Here is a 12,459-nt window from a genome sequence, read left to right as displayed (position 1 = left end):
TCCTGAGCCAAGGCCTCAGTATCCATGCAAAGACCAGCCGGTGGCTAAATTTTCACTGAAAGAAACAGATGCAACAAGGGTGCCAGCAGCACAGCCAGGACAAGTGACTGCTCTGGCCATCAGCACAGGGGTCCTGAATCCTTTCTTCAGAGTTGTAGGGACCGTGCCCTTCCTGCCCAGAAGCTGACATGTCCTGATCTCCTTCACACTAGGAGGTGTGTGTCAGGATGGTCCAGCTCAACCTGACCACCTGCTCTCAGTATTGGGGCGCAGCACTGCCTGAGGGGGAGCCTTGCCCTGGAGGGCTGGCTGGGCTCGCCCTCAGCCCACTCACCCCTGTCTCCCTCACCTTCAATGCCCCAGTGCCACTACAGAGCCCCTTCCACTCTGGTACCACCCCCCACCTCATTTCCTCCTGGGGCAACACCAAAACTACACTTGGCTGCAAGTTCTTGGCAGGATTCTTCTGATCTGTGCGCACCAGGCCGCCTCCTTCCCCACTTGGCCCTCGTCCCAGGGCAGGCCTGGCTGTCTCCTCACCCGGAGCCTCAGACCGTAACTCAGAGTACCCAGAGATCCAGCCTCCGACCTTCTTGTCAGCCCAGCCAACCAAAATATTTTATCTGGTGTCCTTGGCTGTTCAAGGGTGACCTTCTCAACACATCTACTCTGTTCAAAACCAAGTCCCAGTGCCTCCCACCAAAACAAAACCAGAAATCCACACGAGCCTCTCATGGGTCAAGCTTTAATTTTCACTCTGGAGCATCAGTCGGTCGGCCGTAACCATGTTCACACTGCAGTGGAAGGATGGACTTCAGTGGTTTAAAGGAGGAAACAAGGATCCTCTTACCACGAGGGCAGGGACTTATCAGAAAACAGCAGCAATCCACCAAGCAGAAGCTCCTCTTTGCACGCAGGCTCTAGGAGGAGGAGGGCCTGCCCAGGCCACTTAGTACAGAGGTGCACTTGGAGAACTTTTTGTGGGGCTTGTGGACAGCATGTGCCACCATCCGCAGACACCACCACAGCACCTGCCACACGATTCCTGCCCTGACACAAGCCCTAAGCCCACACAGGAGGCAATTCCCAGAGCCATCTGCCCCTTGCCATCCCAAGGCTGCAATGCCTCAGTGCCAGGCCTGCCCTGGAGCAGACTGAGCAGTGCGGATAACAGGGGAAGGCCCACAAGGCAAGTCCTCACTCCTGTCCTTGGCTGAGAGACACATGGCCTTCAGACAGACATGGTTTGGAACCTCATCTGGGGCCTGCTAGATGAGGCTTGGCTCAGCAAAGGCAGCTGCAGGGCTCACTCCCGCTACCCCCAGCTCAGAGCCACCAGCAGAGGCCAGGTCCTCCGTGGGGAGCGTGGTGGGCTGGAAAGGCCTGGCACAGCAGCACAGCTGCCACGCCTGCAGCCCAAGAGCCCCACTTACGCTCAGAGACCTTCCCGGGGGTGAGCTCTTCCCAGGCCCACCTGCAGGGGTGCAAAGGGACAGAGGCACTCTGTGGGAGCACAGGGACATCAGGGCTACTTAGTGGCTGTGGGCCACCAGTCTGGCGCAGAGGCAGTCAGGGCCACCTGGCCACCACCTGCAGTTCTGATGTGGAGAGGGCCCTTGACCTTGTCCAAGTGCAGCAGGGCCAGCCCCACATCCCCCTTGCCTGCCCTGTACTTCCCAGCAGCCTGACCAGATTCAGTGAGCACTGAGGTGCCTGGGGGGATATCGCCCGAGGGGAGAGGGCCCACGAGCTGCACTGGGAAGAGGCGCTTTCGGATGACGCCCATGTGGTGGGTGCGGGCTGTCAGCTCCTGGCCAACGTAGCAGCCTTTGGTGAAGCTGATGCCATTCATGAAGGCCAAGTTGGACTCCAAGGGCAGGGCCACTCCTGGGGGCAGGTCATGTACCCCCTCTGGAACACCTGTGGGGGTGGAAAGGGAGAGACTCAGTAAGGGCCGAGGCGCCCTGGGAGCCAGGGCTCAGCCGAGAGAGACCAGGCATGCCACACCCCACTTCTGTAGCCCTTCATCCTCTGCCTGCCACCCCGCTTCCCTGTGCCCTGGTGGGCAGCTGTCTGGTCCTTGATCCTAGTCGATAAAGAGGACTCCTGGCCTGACCACAGCCAGTCTCCACTGGCTCCTCCCACCTCCCACTTCACCCCTGCCACCTCTAACTGGTCCCTGCTGGGACCCACCCCAATACTGCACCCCCATACCTTGCTGGTACCGGTGCCGGTGGTAATCCCAGACATCCCCCAGACAGGCCCTGGGCAGCAGGGCAGGGCCCTCATCCTGGGCAAGGAGCCGCCAGCCCATGCGGGCAGTGCGGGGGTCACGGGTGAGAACGGTGGCGCCCTGAGGCTTGGACAGCGGCATGGCCCCACTGGCCTCCACCTCAAGGGTGCAGGGCAGCACCGCCCAAACGCACAACTCAGGGTACGGCTCCACTGCAACCTTCCGCCGAATCTTGTGCAGCACCAGATGCTCCTGGAGTGCACCCAGCACCAAACTGTCACACTCCAAGAGGAAAGTGGGCGCTTGGTCAGCCTGCTCAGGTACCCTACAGGAAGGGACAGTAGCATGTGGTGAAGTGGGGGTCTGCCAGACATCCCAGTGCAGGCTGAGCATGCAGAGCCAGGCCACAGCTCCCCCAATCCTCCCATTACACTGCACACTGCAGGGCACACTGGGGTCCCCGCAGCCTCCGCAGGACTCCTTTGTGCCATTCCCACCTGGCCCATGGGCCTAGAGACTCCAGTGGTGTCTGGCACTCAAGGTAAGGCAGAAAGGTGCCGAAAAACCCACCCTGAGGACAGGAGCAGCCTCCACCAGCCTCAGAAGCCTAGAGAATCCAAAATCCTAAGGCTGGGGATCACACACAAATTTCCAGAGGGAAGGGGTGCTCTAGAGTGATGAGGCCATGCCCACCCCCCCACCTGCCAAGTCAAACCCAAGAACTGCCCCAACCCCCACTCCAGGCAGCCCACATACATGCCAATGTTCCGGGCAATCTGGTGTGCTGACCAGGTACAGCAGTATTACATGGGCTCCTTCAGACAAATAGGCACAGAAGCAAGGCTAGTGCTGTGTTAGACCAGGGTGGGGATAAGGGGTCATGTAGAGATGCCCAAGTGTAACAGGGCACAGCCAAGAGGGGGCCCCCAAAAAAAAGATTTGGAATGGGGCCCAGAACTCAAGGTGTCCAGGAAATATTAAGATATCCTCACCCCCCCCCCCAGGTGTCAGCTGGGGGAAGGGACAAATGGAGCAGGGCCATTGAGGGCTGTTTTGCATAGCAACAGTTCTGCAACTAACCACTAGAATGGTCATTTAACATACCTATAACCTTTAACTGGTTTCATAGATATGTTAGATAGCTGTGGCCATGCTTTGAGCCAGGGAGAAGAGAGTGATTTCTACCCAGGATGTAACTGGGGACTGGTCCCCCTGAGTTACAGCGCCTGTGTGGGAGCTTGGAGAAGACTGGCTCTAGGACATGGGGCCACACCTGCCCAGAATCGCTATGGCAGCCCAGTAAAGCTGGAAGGATATAGGAGGCCTGGCAGGTGTAACCGATTGTAGGAGGAGTCGGAAATGGGGCTGCAAAGGACTGGCCAGGGGATTTAGAGGCAGATGCAGCAGCCATTGGAGGGAGAGCCACGTGGTTTTGGGCAGAGTGAGGATCCCCTCTTGCCCAGGTGGCAGGGAGAGCCACTCGGTTTGGGCAGAGTGAGGACCTCCGCAGCCATGTGAGAAGGAGTACCACTCGGCTTTGCCAGAGTGGCGATCCTACCCTCTCCACAGCTCTGGTGGAGAGGAGCACCATGCAGTTTTGGCCAGAGTGCAGACCCCTGCAGCTTTGGTAGATGAGGACCACGTGGCTTTGGGGTGCTCCCTTTGGCCATGTGGCCTGGGAAGCAGGAGAGACTTTGCCTGGAAAAATGAGTACAAAGAACTCTTGCCAGTGGACCATGAGAAGGTGCCACATGGCTTTGGAGTAATTAGAGATCCTGCCTGGATGGCGACACAGCTGATGGTGCCAGCGGTCTGAAACACAGACCTGTGCTTCTTTTCCTGAGATACAGTACCCTGAATTAGGGCAGGGGGGAAGGAAGTGCTGTGGGTGTCTGCAGTTATCCTACAGGACTTTGATACATTAATGGGGACATTGGGTCACTACTTTAAGTCTGTATAGCTTTAAATAAACCTTTCCTTTCCTTTTCACAAGTCTCTGGCATTGAGAGATGTCTTTCCTCTGGCAGTGGATAGACAAGCCCAGTAGGTATTAGTATACCGTCCTGGGGGGGGGGGGTGGCTGTTGTCCTGTAGCAGTTTTTTGGCATCCCCAGGTGGGCCAAATATCCCCCCCACCTCTGTTCTGTAACACTTCGGGGGGGGGCGGAGGATCATATGTGGATTGAACAAAGTCCCACAGTGGTGGCAGCTGAGACAGGGAAGTGAGTAAGACCTGCCGGGAGCAGGGACAAGAAAGGCTACCAGCTGGTACCCACAGCCTCCCCCCGGAGCTCATCAACTAGTGTGCAAGGTCCCAGTGGGCTCACTGTACACATATGCCCTGCTGTGTCCACACACCCATCCACAACCAGTGGCTGTGGGCCCACTAAGGACAGAGTAACAGTGTGGGGAGGGTGGGGAAGGGCAGCTGCCACGGCAAGTCAGACTGGCCCCTCATCTTCTAACTGTCCTCATAGAACATCAAAAACGAGAGCAGCCAGAAGAAACAGTTTAGAACTGATACAAATAAGCACAGGAAAAGTTCAGTATCATTCCTCACGATGCAAATGCAAATCAAAAGCAGCAAGGACACCAGTGGAAGGTTACAGACTGGTTCAGGGACAGACCACTGACACCAGAGGAGTGGAGTTGAAGGGCGCCATGGGCAGTAAGCACTTGCACATTCCTGAAATGCCACAATCAGAGATGGATGCAAGAGGCAAGGGGCTGAAGGGCTAAGGAGATGGCAAGGGAAAGGGGGTCTGCAGAGGAAAGAAGGAAGCCTGGGCTGATGCTGGACCTCTGTCTTGAGGTCACATGGGTACACATTTGTGGTCAAATCGCAGAGACCTGCACTTGCACATGCTCGAGCACGTGAAACCTCAGGACACTGATCTTTCCATGGGTGGCCTGTGTCCATCCCCTGGACACAGCAGGCAAGATGTTGCCATTCGGGGAACTGGGTTCAGGGCATGGGACCTCCCTATACATTTTTTGGTACCTTCTGTGAATCTATAATCCTGTCAAAATAAAAAGTTTTTTAGCCCTGGCTGGTGTAGCTCAGTGGATTGAGCGCAGGCCTGCGAACCACACAATCGCGGTTCAATTCCCAGTCAGGGCACATACTGGGGTTGCAGGCCAGTTCCCTGCAGGCCAGTTCCCAGCAGGGGATGCATGAAAGGCAACCATACATTGATGTTTCTCTCCCTCTCTCCCTCCCTTCCCCTCTAAAGATAAATAAATAAATAAATAAATCTTTTAAAAAAAAGTTTTTTAAAAGGAGCTGTCTCTGGAGATAGTAGATCCATGGGGTCAAGAAGGGAGGCAGCAGTCAGTAACTTTCTATGATAAGCCTTTTTTTAAACCATGTGCAGGTGTATTTTCATTTTTTAAATCTTGCATTGCAGTAGAGACCACATGACTGGAAACGGGAGTGGAAGGCCAACGGACCCCCGGCAGCAGCCCGGGCACAACAGCGCCCAGAGGCTGCCATCCAGACCGGAGGGCGCCACACCAAAGGCAGCGCCCCGGGGCCGGAGCAGAAGCGCCTCCTCGGCAGCCAGCGCATGAGGGAGACCTCCACCAGGAGGATGCAGGCTAAGGAAACACACATGTGGTAGGACTGAGAAAAGACAAAGACCTTCCAAAACTACAGCCTTGTCACAAGAAAGGAGACAGGCCACGGACTAGGGGAAAAGGTTTTAAGTCTCCTCTGACAAAGCACTGTCATCCAAAACACACAAAGCCCAGTTAAAATCCAACAATAAGAAACAAACAACCTGCCCTGACTGGTGTGGCTCAGTTGGTTGCACATTGTTCCGCAAACCTAAAGGTCACCGGTTCGATTCCCAGTCAGAGTACATACCTGGGTTGCAGGCCAGGCCTCTAGTTGGGAGTGTGCAAAAAGCAACCAATCGATGTTTCTCTTATACATCAATGTTCCTCTTCCTCTCTCTCTCCCTTCCCTTCTCTAAAAAAAGTGATAAAATCTTTAAAAGGGAGGAAGGGAGGGAGGGAGGGAGGGAGGGAGGAAGGAAGGGAGGAAGGAAGGGAGGGAGGAAGGGAGGAAACAACCTGACGAAATAATGGGCCAAGCCCTGGCTGCTGTGGCTCAGCGGACTGAAAGCTGGCCTGAAAACCAAAAGGTCACTGGAGTCAGGGTACATGCCTGAATTGCCAGACAGGTCCCCAGTAGGGGGCGTGTGAGAGGCAACCACCCATTGATGTTTCCCTCTCTTCATTCCCCTCTCTAAAAATAAATAAATATTAAAAAAAAATTTAAATGAACCAAAGACCTTAACAGACACCCCAGCAAAGAAGATTACACAAACACAAATAAGCCATGAAAAGATGCTCCATATCACATGTCCTCTGGGAAATGCAAATCAAAGTAATGAGCTACCACTACACACATGAGAATGGCCTACACCAGGAACACCAACAACATCAAATATGGATGACAATGAGGGGGCAACAGGAGCTGGTGGGAATGCAGAATGGTGCAGCCACTTTGGAAGACAGCCGGAAGTTTCTTACAAAATCAAACATACTCTTACAAGCAACTACAATCCCTGGTATTCACTCAAAGGAGATGAGTTAAACTCAAAGGAGTTGAAAACTTATGCCCATAAAAAAACCTGCACATGCACGTTTACAGCAGCTTTATTCACAACTGCCAAAACTTCAGTAGGTGAATGGATAAATAAACTGTGCTGTACAACCATATGACAAAATATTATCCCGCACTAAAAGAAGCTAGCTATCAAATCAAGCCATGAAAAGACATGGAGGAACTAAAACGTGTATTGCCAAGTGGAAGGAACCAACTGGAGGTAGTCACCTACTGTACAATCCAACCATCTGACATTCTGGAAAAGGCAAAAACTAAGGAGGCAGTAAAAAGACCAGGGGTTGAGGGGAGGGATGAACTGGCGGAGCACAGACAATTTTCAGGGCAGTGAAGCTACTCTGTAGGACACTGGAATGGTGGCTATGTGTCATTATCCATTTGTCCATACCCACAGAATGTATACCACCAAGAGTGAACCCAGTGTAAACTATGGACTTTGGATGATGATGTGTCCATGGAGGTTCATCCGTTGTAACTAATGCACCACTCTGGTGGAGGGTTTTGTTAGTGGGGAAGGCTATGGGTGTGTATGATACACCTCTGTACCTTCCCCTCAATATTGCTGAAACTGCTCTAAAATTGTGAAAGTGAATAAAGAAAAGCCTCATTAAAATCAGGTTGGGAAGTCCTGAAGGTGGAGTGTTCACACACTCTGCTCACTGCCCTTTGCAAACTCCAGCAGCAAGAAGCTTACTTCTAAGAGAAAGAAAGATTTTCTCTCTGTCCAGCAACAACCCAGCAAATGAGAAGCTACCTACTACCAACTCTGAATTCCCACTCTCCTCCAATGAATCTCTGCTCAAAACAACCACTCCTGCCCTGGCTGGTGTAAGCTGTGTGGATTGAGTGCCATCCTGTCAGCCAAGAAGTCACAGGTTCAATTCCAAGTCAGGGAACGTGCCTGGGTTGCAAGCCAGCTCCCCAGTGTGGGGCACGCAGAAGGCAACTGACTAACATTTCTCTCCCTCTATTTCTCCCTCACTTTACCCTTATTCTATGAAATGTTAAAGGGACTTACCTAAGAAAAAGAAGATAAAAAAGATGAACAGTGAAAGGACAGCAAACAGTTATTAACAACCACAGCTAAAACAAAAGCAAACTAAGAGGACAGCTAGATCAGGAGCAGAACCATAGAAATGAAGGTCACATGGAGGGTTAGCAACAGGGGAGTGGGAGAAGGAGAAGGGGGGAGAAGGTGCAGAAAATAAGTAGCATAGATGGTAGGTAGAAAATAGATAGGGGGGAGGGAGAGAATAGTGTGGGAAATATAGAATCTAAAGAACTTGAGACACGTGTTCATGAACTAAAGGGGGGGGGAATGGTGGGGGAGGGGTGTGCAGGGTGGAGGGGAATGAAGGGGGGAAATAGAACAACTGTAATGGCATAATTAATAAAATATATTTTAAAAAAAGAAATAAAAATTCTTAAAAGAATAAGGGAAAAAATAATAAATAAAATCTTTAACATCTGCAGTTGCAATTCCTCTGACATTCCCAGATAAACTCATTTGCTGGTAAAATAACTAGCTATTTTGTTGGTAAGGCTGACTTTAAATGGTGTAAGTCTACTTTAAAAAGAAAAAGCTGCACCCAAGAGAAGGTGCTGTGTACATCCAGGACACAAGAACAGGGTGCTCTGAGAAATAACTGAAGGAGAGGAAATCAGAAGCATGAGAGTTGAAAAGAAAAATTCCAGAGTGAGGATGCAGAGAAAGCAGGAAGGCACGCTGGCCGCCAGGGTGGCGATCAGACCCAGCACTGCCCTATTCCCAAAGAGCAAACCCCAGAGAAATCAGACATAGGTAAACTGCAGCAATGAGGTGGAGGAGGAACACGTGAATTAACTCCATGAACTAACCAGAAGAGTTATGTAGGAGACCGTTCTGCACGGCGTGGGCCCAACTCCCACTCAGATGCACAGGACGCAGGCCCATGAATAGGTTCTCCTGTGGGGAATCAGGCGTGCAATGTGCCTAGGCCGCTTTGAGTCTTGCTTTTTGCTAAAAACTCCCTCACTTGGATTTGTGGCAAACATTTACTGCAAAGTAACTTCCTAAAAATCCATGCTAAACCTGACAAGATGAGTGTAACCAGTTCAACCACTTTTGTCCTTTTCATTTGCAAATATCCCTCTTTTGTGATGTGATTAGTGGCACTGGCTCCTTTGTTTTCTATAAAAGGTAACCACCTAAAGCAACCTGTGCATAGTAAATGAGGATCATCGTGTAATGTGCGGAGAAACCCAATAAAGTCCACGGCAAGGGATGTAGCTTTTGCTCCCCTTAAGAGAAAAGCCATGCTGTCTTTTTCCCTCCACCGGACTTGGCATATTGGGGGAAATTGATAGCTATTTTAAAATATAGCAAGTGTGTAGGGAGTGACTCGTTATTTTAGAAATATAGCACAGCAATTAGGGGACTGTTTTTACAGCCCAGGTGTTTTAACAGCCTAGCAATTTGCCTTGTTTCTTCTAGCTTATCGACTACATACCAGAGATAATAAAACGCTCTGCTTTCTGCTTCTATAAATTGTCTCCTGCTTTGGTCTGAAAGACAGGCCTCCCCCGAACTCTTTATCTCCCTGCCTCTATAAAATTAACTACTTTCCCATTGTTCAGGGCCCAGACTTTGGAAATTAACTCCTCTGGGTCTGAGTGCGTAAAAATAAACTTCCACTCCATACACCCGAAAGCGGCTGAGTTGTTTTCTGTAACAGACAGTCTGTGTGAATGTCTGATTTCATCCATAATTGATACAGGGTGCAGCCAAGGGGGGGGGGCAAAAAAAAAGACTTGGAATGGTGTCCAGAATTCAAAGTGTATAGGAATATTGGAGAGACATATAGAACGTCTTCACCGCCACCCCCAGGGGGGAAGGGATGAATAGAGCCAGGGCCATTGAGAGCTATTTTGCATAGCAACAGTTTTGCAGCTAACCTCTGGAATGATTATTTAACATCTCTATAACCTTTAACTGGTTTCATAGATATGTTAAATAGCTGTGGCCAAGTTTGGAGCCAGGGAGAAGGGAGTGGCTTGGACCCAGGAGAGGTAACGAGGGGCTGCACCCCAGAGTGAGGAGTGAGAAGCACCGGTGTGAGAGCTTGGAAAAGATGGGCTCCAGGACATGAGGGGATAACTGCCGAGGTGAGGAGAGGGCCACGCCATTTGGGGCAGAACGGCGATCCCTGCAGCCAGGTGAAGAAGAAAGCCACGTGCTTTTGGTGGAGCGCGAACACCTGCAGCTTTGGTAGAAGAGGCCCACGCGGCTTTGGGATGCCCCCTTTGGCCGCGTGGCCTGGAAAGCAGGACACTTTGACTGGAACTGGGTACGAAGAACTCTTGCCAGTGGACCATGAGAGGGTACCACAGTACTCTGGATTAACTAGAGATCCTGCCTGACACAGCTGACGATACCAGCGACCTGAAACACAGACGTGTGCTCTTTTCCTGATTTACAGTACCCAGAGTTGGGACAGTGGGAGAAGGGAGTGCTGTGTGGGTGTAGGTGTATACCCTAAAGGACTTTGATATTTTAGTGGAGGCGTTAGGCCTGAATAGCATTAAATAAACATTTTGTTTCCTTTTCACAAATCTCTGGCATTGAGAGATGTCTTTCCAATTGGCGGTGGACAGAGAGCCCAATAGATATTAGTATTCTGTCCTTGGGAAGGGCCCCTGTTCTGTAGCAGTTTTTGGCATTCTTAGGTGGGCCAAATACTGACCCCCGCCACCCTCTTGTTCGGTAACACTATCAGGTAAACCACTTGCATAGCTATAGCTGAGTCCAAGTCACCTGAAGCATCCATCCCCCCCTCTCAACAAGCCAATAAAGAGCGAGCTCCTCTTCCCCTAGGAGAGTTCCGGGAGAAAGATGGGGATTCCCAGGGCGTGGCCCAAAGGACAGACCCCGCCTGACTTCCGAACCAGCCGGGAACTGCACTAGAGGTGGGACCCGTGACCATCATGTAGGTCATGATAATGTCAACACGGACTGATGTACAACGCCAAACATGGATATCACTGGATATAGGGAGATTTGGGAGGGAAATGCGGGGGAAACTCCAGAAAACGAGAAGTCGTGGCCCAAGCTGGTCACGCAGAAGCCGCTCCTTGCAGTCGTCGCTTCCCTCTCCGTGCAGTGAAAACAGGGCGATCAGGGCAATACTGACTGGGAGCCAAGGCCAGGTGCAGCGACACCCAGCAGTTGCCCCCTCCACACCCCCGCCGCCGCTACCACCGAAGAGCTTCACTGGCCGGTACCTGAGTTCCCCCCCACCCCCCGCTCACCTATGAAAGCCCTGCCCAAGTGCTGCAAGATATCCCCATCCTCGGGTGTCCTCCCCCAGAAAGCCCTTCCCCTGGGTACCTCCTCCTTCCAGGACCCCGGTCCTCCCTTCCCCATAGGTGCCTCCACCCCAGACTCCTTCTCCAATAGTCCGCTCTCACCCGTAGAGAATGACGTCATATAGCGTTCGTCCTTGGACGCTGAGGAAGTGGGCGTAGCCCGCACGCACCTGGGATGGTGCCGCAGGGGCCTCAGGACCCGGAAGCGGCAGGTCATTGGTCAGCAGCCCGAGAAGGAAGGGGGCCGAGTCCGGCCCGCGCACGCGTAATAGGGCGCGCTCGCCCAAAGGAAAGCAGGTCCAGGCCGCACCGCTGGCGGGGTCGCTTACGTGACCGCCCGAGCTGTGGACCAGACGGTGCCTTGAGACTGTGCGCAGCCGCCGGGCAGGGCTGCTACACCCCAGCGCCGCGCCGCGGAATAGCGCCGCAGCCGCCATCTTGGGGACAAGTGAGGCGACCGGAAAGAGCGGCCTGAAGGAAGGATGGGGGCGTGGCGCCTAGCGGCCCCTGGCGGCGGGAGTAACATACCTAGGATGTGGAAGGCACGGTGCCTCTGGCTCCATCATCCCTGCGCCCCGCCCGTTCCCTGAGCTGGATTGAGTGCTAAGTTTTGGGCGCACCTGCCCGTGGCCTGCCAGTGGGTTTTCACAGCGGGTTTTCACAGCAGAGTTTTTACTTGCGTACTGTGGTCTTAATCCTTGTCAAGTGCACAGTTCAGGGGCTTTATGCGTACCTCACTGTCGTGCAGCCATCCCCACCGTCCAGCACTTTTATCAACTTCCCAAATCGTATCTATCATCTCACTCTTGTCCCCTCCTGTCATCCTCTCCCTCGGCCCCGGCACACACACACTCTCACTCCACTCTGTGTCTGTGAACCTGACTCTTCTGGGGACTCGTGAGAAGAATAACGCAGTGTTATCCTTTTGTGATTGCTGATGCCCTGCCAACGATGCCCTCCAGGCTCATCCACGGTGTCAGTATTTCCTTCCTTTTTTAGGCTGAATATTTTTTAGGCTGAATAACATCCCCTTACATTTGTTTATCTGCTCACTCGTTGATGGACACTTGGGTTACTTCCACCCCTTGGCTTTTGTGAATGTACTAGTGCAGACAGTGCGCGGATATCTCTTCAATGACTGCTTTTGGCATTGTTTTTAAGATTTTATTTATTTATCTTTAGAGGGAAAGGGAAGGAGAGAGGGAGAGAAACATCAATGTATGGGTTGCCTTTTGTGTGTCCCCAGGGAACT

The 12,459-nt window shown here is 52.3% G+C and overlaps 1 protein-coding gene across 2 annotated transcripts; it reads right to left on the bottom strand.

The window, feature by feature from the left end:
- Positions 1 to 729: 729 nt before the first annotated feature.
- On the bottom strand, positions 730 to 11,654 carry IBA57 (iron-sulfur cluster assembly factor IBA57). Of its 2 annotated transcripts, none has more exons than XM_037140487.2 (3): positions 11,310 to 11,654; positions 2,215 to 2,558; positions 730 to 1,920 (listed from the first exon to the last, which is right to left on the bottom strand). In XM_037140487.2, exons 1-3 carry the CDS (start codon positions 11,642 to 11,644, stop codon positions 1,529 to 1,531), a joined length of 1,071 nt encoding a protein of 356 aa, XP_036996382.2. In that variant the 5' UTR covers positions 11,645 to 11,654; the 3' UTR covers positions 730 to 1,528. The 2 variants fall into 2 exon arrangements, with proteins under 2 accessions (XP_036996382.2, XP_036996383.2); XM_037140488.2 differs by lacking the exon at positions 11,310 to 11,654 and adding an exon at positions 11,230 to 11,283.
- Positions 11,655 to 12,459: the final 805 nt, after the last annotated feature.

Source organism: Artibeus jamaicensis, unplaced genomic scaffold (genome assembly GCF_021234435.1).
Source record: "Artibeus jamaicensis isolate MK-2021 breed Jamaican fruit bat unplaced genomic scaffold, CSHL_Jam_final scaffold_3272, whole genome shotgun sequence".
In the NCBI taxonomy this organism is placed as follows: Eukaryota; Metazoa; Chordata; class Mammalia; order Chiroptera; family Phyllostomidae; genus Artibeus; species Artibeus jamaicensis.
Note: the sequence above shows the minus strand (reverse complement) of the source record. Positions and strands in the feature narration are given on the sequence as shown.

What these genes read in the sequence shown, in the direction of transcription:
- IBA57 (XM_037140487.2), bottom strand. Translation starts at nt 11,644, where the DNA reads ATGGCGGCTGCGGCGCTATTCCGCGGCGCGGCGCTGGGGTGTAGCAGC. An exon ending in TATGACGTCATTCTCTACGG is followed by an intron (nt 2,559 to 11,309) that starts GTGAGAGCGGAC and finishes CCCTTCCTGTAG; the next exon opens with GGTACCTGAGCAGGCTGACC. An exon ending in CCGGCACCGGTACCAGCAAG is followed by an intron (nt 1,921 to 2,214) that starts GTATGGGGGTGC and finishes CCACCCCCACAG; the next exon opens with GTGTTCCAGAGGGGGTACAT.